Source organism: Hippopotamus amphibius, chromosome X (genome assembly GCF_030028045.1).
Source record: "Hippopotamus amphibius kiboko isolate mHipAmp2 chromosome X, mHipAmp2.hap2, whole genome shotgun sequence".
NCBI classification, from domain to species: Eukaryota; Metazoa; Chordata; class Mammalia; order Artiodactyla; family Hippopotamidae; genus Hippopotamus; species Hippopotamus amphibius.
Genome location: NC_080203.1, coordinates 35,770,542 through 35,790,370, shown reverse-complemented (window position 1 = coordinate 35,790,370; position 19,829 = coordinate 35,770,542). Strand labels below are relative to the sequence as shown.

At 33.4% G+C, this 19,829-nt stretch overlaps 1 protein-coding gene and 1 pseudogene across 1 annotated transcript in view; one reads left to right on the top strand and one right to left on the bottom strand.

Moving 5' to 3' along the window:
- Positions 1-19,829, top strand: part of HTR2C (5-hydroxytryptamine receptor 2C) — a 126,698-nt gene that overhangs the window by 64,071 nt on the left and 42,798 nt on the right. The window contains exon 3 of the mRNA XM_057718361.1: positions 3,449-3,649. Within this exon, the coding sequence (XP_057574344.1) occupies positions 3,449-3,649 (201 nt within the window). The remainder of the gene's footprint in view (positions 1-3,448; positions 3,650-19,829) is intronic.
- Positions 18,632-19,004, bottom strand: LOC130842180 (cysteine-rich DPF motif domain-containing protein 1-like; annotated as a pseudogene).

Below are 19,829 nucleotides of genomic sequence, written 5' to 3'. Positions count from 1 at the left end.
AGAACTAAAGGAAACAGGAGAATGTTGTCTCAACAAATAAGGAATAGCAATAAAGGAATATAAATTATAAAAAGAAATCAAATAGAAATTTGAAGAATGAGAAGTACAAAAATTCAATTAAAAATTTACTAGACTGGGTAGTAACACCTACCTAGGGTTTCTTTATCCTGGCAATATTAACATTTAAGCCAGTGATTTTTTTTGTTGTGTTGAAGTTATTTTGTGTGTTATAGGAAGTTTAGCATCATCTCTGGCCTTTACTTACTGATGCCAGTAGAACCCCCTAGCTATGACAACCAAAATTGTCTCCAGACATTACCAAGTGTCTCTGGGGGACAGAATCACCTCAGTTGAGAATTATTGATTTAATTTAATTCCAATCTTTTTAAGCGCTATTTTCATTTTTAGAAATCGGATACTGTCTTAAAATCATTCTTGTCCTCTAGCACAATATTACTATTACTATCATTATTGTGTTTGGATAATCACAATGTAATTTCTAAGGAGGGAGAAGTATTATTTTTGATCGCATCCAGGATTTTCTTCAGTAATTGGGCCTGGCTTGGATACATCACCTAGTGATACAGATCACCTTTTCTCCTCCCTCAGAGAAATAGATACCTTAGATGATTTTAAATAGAATTATAGAAAAGCACAGGTCCAAGGTGTACTGCTACCCCTCCCTACCCAGGGTCATGTCTGGTGTACATGTTTTCACAATACAGCAGAATACAGCCAGAAATTCCTTTGTGAGTATATAGGTTATAATACATTCCTCTGGCTGGCCAGAGGTGGGGAGGGGGAGATGGAGAATAGTAAGAAAATGGATGGGAGGAAGCACAGATCCTACTTCAATCTGAACTAGCTGTGAGTGCCTGCTACTCACATCTAATAGAGGTAGCAAATCATGAGAAAATGGAAAAAAATAGTTATTGTTCAGAGAATTCTCTGAGATGATTCCCAATTTAAAACTAGGGGCAGGCAGGCCAGGACATAATACTAAGAACAGAAAGAAAAAAAAAATTTACTAGACTGATTCAACTGCAGAATTGAGCAGAAAGAAGGAAGAATTAGGGAACTTGGAGACAAGTCAATTGAGATTATCCAGTTTGAGGAGAAGAAAGAGAAAAAACTGAAGAAAAATGAATAGCACCTGGGAGACACATGAGACACTATCAAGTTTACTAACACATGTGTAATGGTAGTGCCAGGAGGAGAGGAAAAGGAAAAAATGGGCAGAAAGAATATTTAAGGAAATATTGACCAAAATTTTCCAAACTTTGAGGAAAGACATGAATCTATACATCTAGAAGCTCAATGAACTCTAAGCATATATTACTCCAAGAGATCCACATCAAGACATTATGGTCAAAATTACAAAGGATTTTTAACAAAATTAATAATGAACTTCTCTTTAGAAACCATGGAGGCCAGAAGGCAGCGGGATGACATATTTAAAGTGCTCAACAGAAAAACAGCAACAAAAATTCTGTCAACCAAGAATTCTGTATATGGTAAAACTCTAAACTATCCTTCAAAAAATGGAGAAATTGTGATTGAAGGCACAATAATGTCAATAAAGTTGATAAACCTTTAAGCTAGAAATACTAAGAGAAGAAGAGAGAGAAGACACAAATTTCTAAAATTATAAATGAAAGTGAGGAGGGGCATTATTACTGACCCTACAGAAATTAAAAGGATTATAAAAGAATAAATGAGTAATTGTACTGCAACAAATCATATAACCTAAATAAAATGGACAAATTCCTAGAAACAAGCAAGCTACTAAAAGTGACTCAGGAAGAAATAGACTATGATTAGACTTTATAACAAGTAAAGACTTCACATCAGTAATCAAAAAACCTTCCAACAAGACAGGTCCTGGACCAGATGGCTTCACCAGCAAATTTTATCAATTATTTAAAAAGAATTAACACCAATACTTTCCAAACTCCTACAAAATAAAAGATGAGGGAACATTTGTAACTCATTCTATGAGACCAGCATTATCCAGATACCAAAGCCAGATAATGACATCACAGGAAAAGACAATTATAGACCAATATCACTTATGAATATACATGCAAAAATCCTCAACAAAATACAAGCAAACTAAATTTGGCATCATATTTTACACCATGACCAAGTGTGACATTCCGAGAGTGAAAGGTGGTTCAGAATATAAAAATCACTTAATGTAATGCATCACATTAATAGAATGAAGGTAAGAAAACCACACGATCATCTCAACTGTTGTATAAAAAGCATTTAACAAAATTCATCACTCTTTCATGATAAAAATGCACAACAAACTAGGAGTAAAAGGAAACTTCCTCAACATGATAAAATGCATTTATGAAAAACCCACAGCTAACAGCCTAATGAAAGAATGAAAGATTACTCTTTAAATCAGAAAAAAGACAAGATATTTGCTTTCACTACTTACATTCAACACTGCACTGGAAATTCTATCTAGAGCAATTAAGCAAGAAAGAAAATAAAAGGCAGAGGAAAATTGGAAAAGAAAAAATAAAATTACCTCTCTTTGCAGATGACATGATGCTACATATGGAATATCCTAAAGAACCACACACAAAAATATAGATTTAATAAATGAATTCAGCAAAGTTGTAGGATTCAAGATTAATACATGAAAAGTAGTTATAGTTCTATACACAAAAAATGAGCACTCCATAAAGGAAATTAAGAAAACAATTCCCTTTACCAGAGCATCCAAAAAAATCTCAACTGATAAGAGCATCAGCCATAGAAAAGAATGAAGTACTGATAGAAGCTACAAAATGGATGAACCTCAAAAACACTGTGCTAAGTGAAAGAAGCCAGGCACAAAAGGTCGCTTATTGTACGATTCCATTTATATGAAATATCCAGATTAGCTAAATTCAAGAGACAAAAAGCAGATAAGAAATTGTCAGGGGCATTGGGAGATTGGGATTGCCATTTATACATTACTAATAAGAAAAAAAAATCAAACTGTACACTTTAAATATATGCAGTTTATTGTGTGTCGATTGTATCTCAATAAAAGTTCTTAAAAAAAAAAGAAATTGTCAGGGGCTGGGGCAGGGGTGGGGGGGATGAAAATGGAGTGACCGCATAATGGGTAGTGGTTTCCTTTGCAATGATGAAATGTTTTGGAACTAGAAAGAGGTGATGGTTTCATAATGTTGTGGACTAAATGCCTCTGGATTGTACAAAGTAATTAATTTTATAATATGTAAATTTTACCTCAATAAAAAATAATGTATGTAACACTGAGTGCACTATCATCACCATCGTCATCATCATCACTATGGAAAACAATGTTTACCAAATTTCACTTTCTTTTAAAAACAGATTATGAGAAGAAAAAATAAGTAGACAATTTAAAACCACAGTCGGTGTAATTTGCATAACATGTTCTTGTCTTCTCTCTGTTCTCTTTCAGATTATGTCTGGCCATTACCTAGATATTTGTGCCCCGTCTGGATTTCTTTAGATGTTTTATTTTCTACAGCGTCCATCATGCACCTCTGCGCTATTTCGCTGGATCGGTATGTAGCAATACGTAATCCTATTGAGCATAGCCGTTTCAATTCACGGACTAAGGCCATCATGAAGATTGCTATTGTTTGGGCAATTTCTTTAGGTAATTAACTTTCTTGGCCAGTAGAATTGCAGCGGCTATGCTCAATACTTTCGGATTATGTACTGTGAACAACGTACAGACGTCGACTGGTAACATTTGCGTTTAATCGGGATTCTTCTATTTAATAATTATTCTTAACCTATTTATCTGATATTTAGGTTAACAATAATGAAAGAAATGTAAAGTATATGAATATGCAAATGTAAAATTTCCATTTATGCTGCTAAATTATTTTGTGTCAAAAATGCCAATGAATTCTGCAGCACAGACATAACTTTTGAGATAATTAAAACAATTGGAGGATGACAAAGATACATGGTAAAGTCTAAATTTTTAAAATATAGCTTTTAAATCTTAGAAAAGATCAATCTATCCTAGAATATTAATCTTAATATTTTTATTCTAATTCTATATCTTCAGTGGAAAAATTTATAGTGCAATATGAATCTTCACAAAGTAAACATGTCAAAATTTATACTGTTAATCAACCTAAAATATACTATTTCCCCTTCGTTTTTAAATATCTCCTTGAATTCCGGTTATACAAAAAGAGAAACATCTATTGGTTTCTTTAAAGATTTGGGGGAGGTTGAAAGGAGAGAAATGATAATCTTATTGCTTATATTTAAAATATTCATGCCTCAACAATGCTAATATTCAAGTCACAAAATTTAACCAATTGGAATATAAGGGCTTTTACAGTCCATTTTTTCCTTTTTATTTCTCTTCAAGTCGAAACTTAAATTTAGTGTCTCAAATAATTCCTCTTCAAAGTTATGTTTCTGTAAAAGATTCTGGTAAATTTTACAAGATCAAGATCTTGTTACTGATATCATCTAAAGATTTTGATGCTGGGTTTATTGATAAAATAAATTTAAGTTTTAAGATTGGGGACTTTCCTGGTGGTACAGTGGTTAAGAATCCACCTGCCAATGCAGGGGACATGGGTTTGATCCCTGGTCTGGGAAGATCCCACATGCCATGGAGCAACAAAGCCCCTGCATCACAACTACTGAGCCTGCACTCTACAGCACATGAGCCACAACTATTGAGCCCATGTGCCACACCTACTGAAGCCTGTGCACCCAGAACTGGTGCTTCACAACAAAAGAAGCCACCACAATGAGAAGCCCGCGCACCACAACAAAGAGTACCCAAACTTGCTGCAACTAGAGAAAGCCTGTGCCTAGTGATGAAGACCCAAGCACAGCAATGAAGACCCAACGCAGCCAAAAAAAAGAAGAAAAAAGTTTTAAGATTGTTCTATTATAGGTGAATACACACACACACACACACACACCCCCTTTGGATAAAAAGCTATGAAACTTCTACCAGAAAAAAAGTGAATCTATGTACACAATTTGACCTACATATTCAAGGACTTATAAATTTTACATTCTCCATCCCGAAGAGCTTCTCTAGAAAGATGCCAGTTCTTACGGTGCTTACAAAGGAAATACACAGCTAAATTAAAGCAGAATATTAGAAGCATCATCTTCTAACAATTGCAGGCTGGGTAATTTGGATTGACTTTTGCTAAAGACAACAAAAACATGGAAGAAATACTATAAGCATTGAGAAGCTAATAAGATAGTGAGACTTCCAGAAAAAAGATAGAAATCTAGGAAAAATTATTATGACTTTTGGGTCACGTTTGCTAATGAGGCATTTGCAAACCTGAAGATGTGAGGACAGGTTGAGAAGCTCATTCTAGTCTCACGAGCCTGGCAAGAGTCAACCAACTTGAGCTTATTGTTGGATCCCAAAGGCCTGCACTCTAGAAATAAGGATGAACCAGGATGAAACCACCCTTGACATGGTGTTCAGGCCTGATTCAAGTCACCTACCTAACCAAAAAAATCTTGAGCCTGGAAATTGTATTAAGGTGATTTCATAGTCTTCACCTTTCCAATTTTCTTGCTATAAGCAAAAAAAAAAAAAAAAAAAAAAAAATCATCCTAGGCTTCAAATTATTTCTTTCAATAATTTTCAATTCCTGTAACTGAAATACAATGATAAACAGACATATGAAGAAAACACAACATGAACCAAATATAAAACAATAAAAGATAATACAAATGAACCCACAGGCACTCAAGATAGTTGAATTACCTGACATAGACTTTAAACAACTATGTTTAGCGTGCACATGGAAATTACAAGCTGAACTTAAATATTTCAGCAAGATACTGCAAACTATAAAGAGTGACATTTAAGATATGAGAAACAATGACAAAATCTGGAGCTCAAGCATAACATGAAAACCTTAGAACTCAAAGACAGATTAGACATGGCTAAAGAGCATTACTGGAGGTCAGTTAGAAGAAACTGTGATGAATGAAACAAGGAAAATTGGAAGGATATAAAAGAGAAATTAAGAAGATAATAGACGTATAGTATAAAATGAGAATAGTTCCACAAGGTGAGAAAAGAATGGCAGAAAAGTAATATTTGAAGAAATAATGGCTTTTCAGATTGATTAAAGACACCGATTCTCACATTTAAAGAGCTCAAGTCTCAAGCAGAATGAGTAAAAAACAATCAACATTTAGACCCATCATAGTGACATTGCAGAAAAAAAGAAAACATACACCAACCTTAAAGGAAAAAAAAGATCAAGTTCAGCTCAGTAGAGCATGATAAGATGGATGAATGCCTTCTCAATAGCAACAGTGAAAGCTGGAAGATATTGAAATGATAGTGCCAATGTGCTGATAAGAAGTGAATGCTGGGACTTCCCTGGCAGACCAGTGGTTAAGACTCATGCTTCCACTGCAGGTGGCGCAGGTTCGATCCCTAGTCAAGGAACTAGGATCTGGCATGCCACAGGGCCTGGCCAAAAAATATTTTTTTAAAAAGTGAATGCTAAATTTAAATCATATATTCAGCAAAATTATGCCTCAAGAATCAAAGTGAAATAAAGACATTACCAGACAAGCAAAAACTAAGAGGACATGACAAAAGCAGCCTCCTACTTAATGAAATACCAAACGGTGTTCTTCAAACAAAGGAAAATGGCCACAAATGGAAGGTTGGAAATGCAGGAAGCAATTAAGTGCAAATGGAAATGGTAAATGTATAGTTAAATATAAATAAACATTGACTATATAAAACAATAATGTAATGTCCTATGGAGCTCAGTTTATTAATGGAACTAAAATGCACAAAACAATAGCATATAAGAACAGAGGGTTGAAAGCAAACTTTTTTCATTGTCCAGGAGAAAAATAAAAAATGATATTTAATATTAAGCTTTGATGAATAAAGTATAACTTGTCCACTCAAGGGTAATCACTAACAGAAAAGAAACATTTAACTTCCAAATTTATAGAAGATTATTAGAGAATAATATAACAAATCCAAAAGGAAGCAATAAAAGATTTTAAGAAAGGAACACAGATCAGGTGGGAAAATATAGAAACACATACTAAGATGGCAGAATTAAAACCAAATATCATACTAACTGTAAATGGGACTAAATATTCTAAGACTGTCAGACAAGATTTCAAAAAATAATTCAATTTTGTGTTTATAAGAGGCATATATAAATCATAAGGAAAGTAAGGGATGAAAAAGGTATGCCACACAAATACTAACCAACAGAAAGATTGTGTAGCTATATTAGTAATCTATCAGAACAGATTTTTCAGCAAAAAATAATTTTAAAGAAAGTTACTTCATAATGATGACGGATTTAATTCATTTGGAAGACACGGCATAATGAACGTGTATGTATAAAATATCATGGCCTCAACATTACTAAATTAATAATGGACAGAATTGTAAGGACAGATAAACAAATCTACAATCATGGTGTAAAATTTTAACACATCCTTTTCAGTGATTGTATGAGGACAATGAAAACAGCTGAACTCATTGACAAGTGAAAAATACATATTCCTATTATTTGCATAAGAAATATTTATTAAAATTGACCATATAATTGGCCATAAATTAATTCTCAGTAAATTTCATGTTGGAATCATAAAGGGATTCAAATTCAAACAAGATAGAAATGTTTACGAAAAGGTAACTAGAAAAATCTACATATATTTGGAAATTAAGAAATTATCTTCCAATAAACTTTGACCCAATGGATTTAGAATCCACTGATGACTTGTCTCTGAACCATTTATTATTATGTGATTGTAGACTGATAATTTTTCTCACTTTATTATTGTTCCTTCCTTTATTAGTTGGCATTATACTGTAAGGGAGGGTTTTCCCTCCCACTTTGTTTATTTATTCATATTGGTAAAGACTCCTGAATTCTTCTGTAATCAATGTAACAATTCATTACTGTCCTTAATTATTTTGATGCTCAAATTGTTCCAGATGTTGTCCAATAAGAACTCCTTTTGTTATGCCTCATCAGGATTTTGAGTACTTCCTCACTTTCTGGCATTGATTTTGCCAGATTTACCCTTATTTTCCATGTCCCAGTTCTGAGATCGGTTATTTCATACAAGGAACCCTTGTTTTTTTTAGTGGTCAGAGGTTTGATAAACCAATATGGAATCTAGGTATACTCATTGCTACTAGGATATCATTACTCCTATGTATCTATGACTTTAATTCCAATCCAGTAACACAAGATTCTTCTGCTACTTTCCCAATCCCTTGTTATCCCTCATTTTTCTCCCAGTGAGTAAACTGATCCTCAAAAGCATCAATATATTTATTTACTATTTATATTTTCTAAATCCTACAATATAAAAATTCATTTCAGAATTGCTATCATCATACCACTCAATAAATAAAATGCTATTTTTCAAATTGTATTGCAATTGTTTGTTTTTGTTGTTGTTGTTGTTGTTGTTTTGTCTTTAGAAACTTTCCCACTGAGGTTCTATGTCAAAGCATTGTGTTCAAACTGCTAGCATTAGTATGAATTTTTTCTTCTGTGTGGCTCTGTTACCAATTCTTCACAGTTAGGGATATTTTGGTTTCTGTATGCATTCAGTATTGATTTACCCTACCTTGTTGCCTTTGGTTTTTAATATGTAAAACCTTAATATGATGTTCCAAAAGTCAAAAGTATGCAAATAGTATACTCAGAGAAGTGTCATTCTTTCTTCTCTCCCTTGGTTAACCCATTAAATAATTTCTAGACTATACTTCAAAGTTTATTTTTGCAAAAAACTATGTATATTGTTGTTCCTCCTTTCTTAGGTAAAAGATAAAATACTACATACATGTTAACACTTTGCTGTTCTTTACTTGGTAATATGTCCTGGGAATCCCTCTCTACCAATTCATAGTAAGATTGTAGATGTAAACCCAAATATCATGTAAATGACCGAAACACTCTGTTTGAAAGCCAAGTTCCTTTTTAAAATACTCACTAGTACTGTGTTTTATAGTTATATCATAATTTATTTAACCAATCTCCTGTGTAGTATGAGCATTTGTTTCTAATATTTTGTACTTACCAATAATTCCACCAGAAAAAATCACGTGCATACCATTCTCACTCTGTGTGTGTGTGTATGTTTCATATTTTTGGAAGTTTAATTTCAGCAAAAATTCCTAGAAGTAAGGTTGATTTATCAAGAGGTAAATGTATACATATACATTTAGTTAGGGGTTGAACCAGTTTTCATTTCCAAGAGAGCTGATTTCCCCAAAATCTTACTAACAAGGTATACTTTCAAACTATAAAATTTTGCCAATCCAATAAGTGAGAAATGTTATCTAAGCATAGTTTTAATTGGCATCTACTTTATTACAGTCGAAGTTGTGCCTGTTTTCATGTTTGTCATTACTAAATCAGTTCTTCACAAAGTGATTGTGTCTTTTGCTTGTTTTCCTGTCTGGTTTTTTATCTTTTATTTCTCAATTTTAATAACTCTTTATACATCAAAGATAATATACATTTTACATGTAAATGAAAATATTTTCTGTGTGTGCTATTTGCTATAGCTTATGATGCTTTTGCCATGCAAAATTATTATTATTTTGTAGTCATTTTATTAATCAGATTTCCTATCTGTGTTGAGTAATAGTTATAAATTTTTTTCCCATACTCAGGTTAAACAATAAATCAGCCATATTTTACTCATTTTTTACATTTAGGCCTCTAATCCACTTGGAGTTTATTTTTGTATGTGGTGAGATACACATTTAATTTTATCTTCTTCCATATAACCATTCTGTCATCTCATGCTTTTTATTCAAAAAGTCAATCTACTCTGTAATATATGATGCTTTCTTTATAGCATATTAAATTTTCTCACATATCTGGGCCTACCTCTGAAGTTTACATTCTATTCTACTAGTATGTCTATTTATGTACTAATTCCATATTGTCTTAATTATGAAAGTTTTATAATAAATTTTGTCATCTGATATGGTTAATCTCCACTCATTGCTCTTATTTTTCAGAGCTTGTCTACAAATTCTGGAATGTTTAATTTTCCCTATGAGCTTTAACATTAACTTTCATACTTCTATTTTAAAAGCCTGTTTATATTTTGATAGGGGTCTCTGTAAACTTATAAACTTAAAAGAAATAAATAACTGAATTTTTAAAAAATATTTTTCCTGATCTATATACTAAATTTAGATTATGGCCACTCTGTCTCTCAGACCTTACAGCAAGCTTATTATATAGTCACTCTCATGTCTTCCTTGTTACTATTTATAATTCATCTCATAAGAATCAATTTTGTAGCTTTATCACTCTACTGAAACTGTCTCTGTGAATTCATTACTGACTTCTTAATTGTTTAATTCATTACTTATCAAACTTTTTGGTCTCAGGATTCCTTTACACACTTAAATGCTATTGAAAACCCCAAAGAACTTTTGTTTATATGCATTATATCTATTTAGAAATAGATATACATATCTATTTAGAAATTAAAATTGAGAAAATTTTAAATTATTTATGTGTGGATTTATTTAAAAATAATAAACCTATTATATGTTAACATAAATAACATAGTTCTATGAACAATAGCTATATTTTCCCCAAAAAATGAAATTAGTGAATAGAGTAGCATTGTCTTGTACTTTTTTCACATCTCTTTATCTTCTGGCTTAGGATAGAGCTAGATTCTCATCTCTGCTTCTGCATCTAATCTATTGTAATGAGCTGCTTTTTTTGAATTACGCAAGGAAAATACATATCCTTATTAGAGATAGATAGCTTCAATACAGGAAAGTGTTTTAATAACTCTTTCAGATAATATTGGACATTTTTTGACACTGCACTAAAATTCAGCAAGTGGTAGTTTAAGTTTAGTTGCAATGTGGAATCTGAAACCACATCACTGAATTTTTCATATGCTGTTACATTAAAATCCACTAATCTGTCCTGCATTTTGAAGGATATTTTATCCATGCTTTATTTTGTAGCATCAAGCATAAGTATTTTGGAAAATATTGGTTCACTGGGTTGTGCAGATTTTTCAAATGTTAATACAATACTAAAAATAGCATGCATTAATAATTCCTACCAATCTTATCAGAAAAGACTCTAAATATGGGGAAAGTATCAAGTTTTCCTGGGCAGATACAAGTTTCCCAAAGTTCCAATATTCACATGAAAGCTCGTCTTATCATGAGCAGCAAATACCATTTGTTTTTTCCTTGACACAACAGATTCAACTCATCCATCTTTGAGAAAATATCTGCCAATTATCCAAGTATGAATAATCCTAGTGTGTCTGGCAGTCATTCTTTTAAGTAAAAATGTTACTCCATGAAAAAAATGGCTAGTTTATCTTTCAACTCTATTAAATTCCATAAGTGCTTTTCCTCAAAGCAACCATCTTATGGCAGTATGCAGCAGAAGTGCTCTATGTATACTTCCATTGCATCACATGGATTATTAAAAGGGTCAAAATTTAATAAAATTAATATTTGTTTTTACTGCTTCATCAAAGACATTCTTAAGTAAAACTGGCCTTTTCCCCCAAAAAATGTGTGGTGGTAAACAATACAAGGACTACTTGTACAATCTGGTGTCACTAGCTGGATTCATACTAAGGCACCACAGTTTTATTCACCATTATTTTGCACCATGTAACCACAGTGAAAACGGCAAATAAAACATCAATATTATTATGGCGGTAGTTTTGACTTCATAAAACTGTTGAAATTGTCTTAGAGACACTGAGGTACCCATGGACCAAAATTTAAGAACTATGTTTCCACCTCTAGCTCTCTTTGTGGCATTTGAAACAGTGGAAGATGCTTTCCTCATAATTCTCTCCTCCTCTACATGCTACAACATCAGTTTTCTTTGGTTTTCTTTTCTTCCACCTTTCTGTCTACTCCTACTCTATTTATTCATTTTCCACTTTACCCTCACTCTTCCCAGCATTCTGTCCTTTCCAATTGTTTATACACTTTTCCTGGCTTACTTCATCCACAGAAATAACTTAAAATCTAGCTACTGATGACTCTCAAATAAATATTTCTACTTATTTCTATCCAGATTATCTATCCAGATCTCTAGCTTAAGCTGTATAGAGATGAACGTCGGATATACATATTTCAAATGTCATCTTGTCAAACTTGTACTCATCATCTTTCTCCCATTTCCATTTTCCCCTCCTCCTACACTTTTGCTTCTCAAGTGTGTTCTCAAAGCAACAGCATCTCCCATATACCCAAAAAGAAATCTGAGAATTATTTTAGATGCTTTCTCTTTCTTCCATAGCCAATCAACACAACCTGTTCTTAATATTTCTCCTTAGTATTTCTCATATTCTAGTTTTTCCATCCCCACAGTTACTTTCAAGTTTAAACCTTTATTGTTAATCATTCATGTATCCACAACTCCTTCTCTCCTATCTCTGTGGAGGAGATAGTTCTTACCATATCCAAGACACATCTTCATTTCCTTAAGTGAGCTGGGTACACCTAGCACAATAAGAACTAAAGATTCTTCTCCAAATCTCCATGTTCAATTACTCAGAGTGTTTCTTCAAACGTTGCTTTTCTATCATTTTCTCTGTGCCTTGTTTTATGCCTTGTTTGACTTCCTAATCATCTTGCTTTGGCATATTAATTCACCCTTCTCCTTTAGCCAGGGCCATTTTGCATTGCTACACAAAATTCTCTATCATATTAGTGATTTAATTATTTGAACACCCAATAACGCACTGCTGTATTAAGGAGTTTTGTCCACATTTATGACTCATTAGTAGACATAGTTCACAAATTCAACCCATGCCCTCAGGATATCTCCTTTTTCAACAACATCTCAATATATCAGTAATACATGTTGGTTGATAGTGTTGTTCAAGTGAAATTTATTTTTATTTTTTTCTACTAGTTTTATGAATTACCAATTAATTAATTTTTCCAGGTTTATTGACATGTAATTTACATATAACACTATGTAAGTTTAAGGTGTTCAATGTGATGATTTGATATATATTTATATTGTGAAATGATTACCATAATAATGTCACTTAATACATTCATCACCTCATAGAGTTACCTTTTGCGTGTGTGTTTAGTAAGAATATTTATGATGTATAAAGATTCACTTTATAACTTTGACCAACATATCCCTATTTCCCCACTCCCTGGCCCCTGGCAACCACCAGTCTACCCTTTGTTTCTATGAGTTTTTTTAAGATTCCACATATAAGTGAGATAATACAGTATTTTTCTTTCTCTCTCTGACTTATTTCAGTTAGCTTAATGTCCTCAAGGCTCATACATGTTGTTTCAAAGAGCAGGACTTCCTTCTTTTTTTAAGGCAGAAAAATATTCCATTGTGTATATATACCACATCTTTATTCATTCCTCCACCAACATACATTTATGTTGTTTCCACGTCTTGTCTTTGTTTGTTTGTTTTTTTTTTTTAGATTTCACTTAGCATAATACCTTCAAAGTCCATCCATGTTGTTGCAAATGGCAGAATTTCATTCTCTTTTATGGCTGAGTAGTATTTCCTTGTGTATAAAAACCATAAATTCTTTATCCATTCATCCATCATGGATGCTTAGATTATTTACATATCTTGGCTATTGTAAATAATACTGCAGTGAACATAAGGATATCTTTAAGATAGTGATTTCATTTCCTTTGGACACATACCCAGAAGTGGGATTGATGGATCATATGGTAGTTCTATTTTTAATTTTTTAAAGAATCTCCATACTGTTTTCCATAGTGGCTGCACCTATTTATATTCCCACCAACAGTGCAGCAGTGTTCCTTTTTCTCCACATCTTTGCCAACACTTGATATCTCTTGTTTTTGTTTTTGTTTTGGATAAAGCCATTCTAACAAGACTGACATGATATTTCATTGTAGTTTTGATTTGCATTTCTCTGATGATTAGTGATGTTGACCACCTTTTCACGTACCTATTGTGCATTTACATGTCTTCTTTGGAAAAATGTCTATTCAGGTTCTCTGCTCATTTTTTAAAAATTTTAAATAAGCTTTTTTATTTTGAGATAATTTTAGATTGACATGTGATTCTAAGAAATAAGATGGGAAGATCTTATATACTCTATTCCCAGTTTTCCCCATGGTAACATCTTTCTTAACCCATTTTTAATTGTTATTTGGGTTTTTTGTTTGTTCGTTTTTGGGTTTTTTGCTGTTGATTTGTATGAATTCCTTATATATTTTGGATATTAACCCTTATTAGCTATACAGTTTACAAATATTTTCTCCAACCTTATAGATTGCCTTTTCACTCTATTGATTGTCTCCTTCGCTGCGCAGAATCTTTTTAGTTTGATGTAGTCCCACTCGTTTATTTCTGCTTTAGTTGTTTGTGCTTTTGGTGTCATATCCAAAAAATAAATCTTTGCCAAGACCCATGTCAAGGAATGATTTGCCTACATTTTTTTCTATGAGTCTTAGAGGTTTAGGTCTTACATTTAAGTCTTTAATGCATTTCAATTTAATTTGTATATAAGATATAAAATAAGGTATAAGATAAGGGTACAAATTATTCTTCTGTATATGAATATCCAGTTTTCCCAACACCATTTTTTGAAGAGACTACCTTTGTTGCAATGAGTACTCTTGGCTCCCTTATCAAATATTAGTTGACTATATGCATGGGTTTACTTCTTGGTTCTTAACTCTGTTCCATTGTTTTATATGTCCGTTTTGAAGCATGTACCATCTTGTTTTGATCATTATAGCTTTGTAATGCAATTTGAAATCAGGAAGCATAATGCCTCCATGCTTGTTCTTCTTTCTCAAGATTGCTTTGGCTTTTGGGGGTCTTTTATGGTTCCTTACAAATTTTAGGATCGTTTTTTCTATTTTTGTGAAAGTGCCATTGAAATTTTGACAGGGATTGCCTTGAATCTATAGATGGATTTGAGTAGCATGAACATTTTAACAAAATTAACTCTTCTCATTTGTGAACATGGTGATATCTTTTCATTTATTTGTGTTTTCTTCAGTTTCTTTCAGCAAAGTCTTGGCACTTTCAGGGTACAGATCTTTCACCAAGTTAAATTTATTTCCAAGTATTATATTGTTTTTGGTACTATTGTAAATGGGAATGTTTTCTTTATTTCTTTTTCAAATAGATTATTGTTAGTGTGTTCAAGTGCAACTGATTTCTCTACGTTGATTTTGTATCCTGAAACATTATTAAATTAGTTCGTTAGTTCTAATAGTTTTTTGGTAGTCTTCAGAATTGTCTATGTATACAATCCATTTCTGTAAACAGAGACAATTTTACTTCTTCCTTTTCAATTTGGATATATATATATATTTTTTTGCCTAATTACTCTGGCTAGGACTTCCAGTACTATGTTGAATACAAGTAGTAATGGTGGGCATTTTTGTCTCATCCCTAATCTTAGAGGAAAATATTTAAACCTTTTACCATTGAGTATTATGTTAGCCCTGGAATTGTCATATATGGCCTTTATTATGCTGATACATTTCCTCTATACACAATTTCTTGAGAGTTTTTAATCACTAAAACCTTTTGTAAAATGCTTTTTTTTTTGCATCTGTTGAGAGGATCATATGATTTTTATCCTTGATTTTATTAATATGGTGTATTACATTAATTTGTGTATTTTCAACCAACTTTGCAGCCCAGCTATAAATCCCACTTAATCATGGTACATTTTCTTTTTAATGTGCAGTTGAATTCAGTTTGCCAGTGTAGATGACCCTGGAACATCACGGGAGTTAGGGGTGCCAAACCCCGCACAGTCAAAAATCCATGTAGAACTTTACAGTCAACACTCCATACCTGCAGTTCTGCATCCACATATTCAACAACCACAGTTGTGTAGTACTGTATTTTTTTTAATTGAGGCATGGTTGATTTACAATATTATGTTAGTTTCAGATGTGCAACATAGTGATTCAAATTTTTTATAGATTATGCTCCATTTAAAGTTATTAGAAAATATTGGCTCTATTCCCTGTGCTGTACAATATGTTCTTGTAGCATATTTATTTTATACATAGGAGTTTGTACCTCTTAATCCCCTACCCTATCTTACCCTTCCACCCTTCCCTCTTCCCACTGGTAACCACTAGTTTGTTCTCTATATCTAAGTCTTTTTCTGTTTTGCTATATTCATTTGTTTGTTTCATTTTTTGGATTCCACATATAGGTGATAACATACAGTATTTACCTTTCTCTGATTATTTCACTAAGCATAATAATCTCCAGGTCCATCCATGCTGCTGCAAATGGCAAAATTTCATTCTTTTTTTTATGGCTGAGTAACATTCCATTGTGTGTGTGTGTGTGTGTGTGTGTGTGTGTGTATCACATCTTCTTTATTCATCTGTTGACAGACCCTTAGGTTGCTTCCACATCTTAGCTATTATATATAATGCTGTAAGAACATTGGGATGCACATATCTTTTAGAAAGAGGATTTTTGTATTCTTTGGATAAATACTCAGCAGTAGAATTGTTGGATCGCAGGTAGTTCCATCTTTAATTTTGAGATGAACTGCCATATTATTTCCCACAGTGAATGCAACAATTTACATTCCCATCAACAGTGTACAAGGGTTCTCTTTTCTCCATATACTCACTAACATTTGTAATTTGTGGTATTTTTGACAATAGCCATTCTAAAACATTTTGTTTTCTTTTTGCATTTCTCTGATGATTACTGATGTTGAGAATCTTTTCATGTGACTTTTTGACATCTGTATCTTCTTTGGGAAAATGTCTACTTGGGTCTCCTATTTTTTAATTGTTATTTGATTTTTGATATTGAATCATATGAGCTGTTTTTATATTTTACATATTAACCCCTTATCAATCATATCATTTGGAAAGATTTTCTCCCATTCAGCAAGTTGCCTTTTCATTTTATTGATGGTTTCCTGTGCTGTGAAAAAGCTTTTAAGTTTAATTAATCAAGTCCCATTTGTTTCTTTTGTTTTTGTTTCTTTTGCCTTATGAAGAAGATCAAAAAAATATATTTGGATTTATGATTTATGTCAGAGTCTTCTGCCTATGTTCTCCTCTAGAAGTTTTATGGTTTCAGGTCTTACATTTACATCTTTAATTCATTTTATTTTTGTATATGGTGTGAGAGAGTGTCTAACTTCATTCATTTGCATGTAGCTGTCTAGTTTTCCTAACACAACTTATTGAAGAGATTGTCTTTTTTCCACTGTACATTCTTGCCTCCTTTGTTGTAGATTAATTGACCATAAATAAGTGTGTGGCTTTATTTCTGGGCTCTGTATTCTGTTCCATTGATCTATGTGTCTGTTTTGTTCCAGTACCATACTGCTTTGATTACTGTAGCTTTGTAGTATAGTTAGAAATCAGGAAGCATGACACCTCCACCTTTGTTCTTCTTTCTCAAGATAATTTTGGTTATTCATGGTCTTTTGTGTTCCCATAAAAATTTTTAAATTATTTGCACTAGTTCTGTGGAAAATGCCATTGGTATTTTGATAGGGATTACATTGAATCTGTAGATTGCCTTGGGTAGTATGGTCATTTTAACAATCTTAATTCTTCCAATCCATGAACTAGGTATATCTTTCCATATGTTTGTATCATCTTCAATTTCTTTCATCAGGGTCTTATAGTTTTCCAAGTATAGATCTTTTACCTCCTTAGTTAGATTTATTCCTAGGCATTTTACTCTTTTTGATGTTATTATACATGGGATTGTTTCCTTAATTTCTCTCTCTGATAGCTTATTGTTAGTGTATAGAAATGCAACACATTTCTGTGTATTTTGTATTCTGCAACTTTATTCATTGATGAGCTCTAGTAGTTTTTTGGTGGCATCTTTATGTATCTATATATAGTATGATGTCATCTGCAAACAGTGATAGTTTTACTTTTTCCATTCCAATTTGGATTCCTGTTATTTCTTTTTCTTGACTAATTGCCATGGCTAGGACTTCCAATACTGTGTTGAATAAAAGTACTGAGATTGAGCATCCTTGTCTTGTTCCTGATATTGGAGGAAATGCTTTCAGTTTTTCACCATTGACTATGATGTTAGCTGTGGGCTTATATATTATGTTGACTTATGTTCCCCCATAATCACTTTCTGGAGAGTTTTTTCTAATCTTTTAATTTAATTTAATTTAATTTTTCAATAAAAGCTCTTTATTCATTCTCTCATCAAACATATTTCTAACCTCCCCCAGGCAGTGTATGCTGGCCCTGCAGAAATTACAAAATAGGACAGAGCTGTTTCTACCCTCTAAGAACTTTCAGGCACAAGGTGAGCCCATAGTCAGTGTCTCACCAATTGCTAAGGTGGGGGCTGTGAGGGCAGGGGGGCTGCAGTCTCTGGAGCACTGGGGTCTGATGTCTGCCTTTTGTGTGTCTTCTCTGTGTACCTGCTGGCCCTATTGCTGCTGCAGGTGGACCCCAGCTCCCTTGGGCTGCAGACACAGCTCTTGATGGCCCAGAAATAAGATCGGGCACAGCAGCTCCCAGCTCTGCCCCATCTCTGACCCAGGCCACAGAAACCTGGCTGGCCAGGAGCCTTGTGCAGGGCACCGCTGTGGACCTATTACCCAACTGCATTCATGCTTGAGAAGCTGGTTGGCTGGCAGGCCTCTTGGATGGGACTTTCCTTTTTTCCAAGTCTTGCTGAACTTCCTGAGGGAAAGCATCAATGCTCTCCCAGACACAGGGGAGGGAAAATCTCTTGGAGTGGAATAAACTGCATTCTGGGACCACACACACCAGCCTGCCACATAAGCTGCACCTTGAGCTAAGTATCAGGAATCTCTCTTTGTCAGGGGTGAAGGGGTCCCTAATGACATAGCTCTCCTCCAAGAGGACCACAGACTGGGTGTCAGTGGGGCTGCTGCCCCACGTAACTGTATGGAGCTGTTAAGGCACAGAGCTGGCACTCAAACACACCCAAGGGATGGCACTCTGCCTCACATGCCATCTCCACAGCCACTGCCATGGCCTCTGAAGAGTTTTTATCATAAATGGATGTTGAATTTTATCTAAAGCTTTTTCTCCATCTATTGAGAAGATCATAGGGTCCTTATTCTTCAATTTGTTAATGTGGTGTATCACACTGATTGATTTCTGGATATTGAACCATGCTTGCATCCCTGGATTAAATCCCACTTGATCATGGTGTGTCACCCTTTAAAAGTTCTGTTAGATTCAATTTGCTAATATTTTGTTGAAGATTTTTGCATCTACATTCATCAGTGATATTGACTTATAATGTTCTTTTTTGTGATATCTTTGTTTGGTTTTGGCATCTGGGTGATGTTAGCCTTGTGGAATGAGTTTGGAAGCATTCTTTCCTCTGTAATTTCTTGGAATAGTTTTAGAAGGATAGGTGTTAACTCTTCTCTGAATGTTTAGTAGAACTCACCCATGAAGCTCTCTGGCCCTGGACTTTGTTAGAGTTTTTTTTATTACTTATTCAACTTTATGACTGGTAATTGGTCTGTTCATATTTTCTATGTCTTCCTGATTCAGTCTTGGGAGATTGTACACTTCTAGGAATTTGTCCATGTCTTCTAGGTTGTTCATTTTATTGGCATATAGTTGTAGTAATCTCTTAGGATTCTCTTTATTTCTGTGATTTTAGTTGTAACTTCTCCTTATTCATGTCTGATTTTATTGATTCAGGCTCTCTCTTTTTTCCTTCATGAGTCTAGCTAAAAGTTAATTAATTTTGTTTGTCTTTTTGAAGAATTGACTCAGTTTCATTGACTATTTCTGCTCTGATCTTTATGATTTCTTTCCTCTA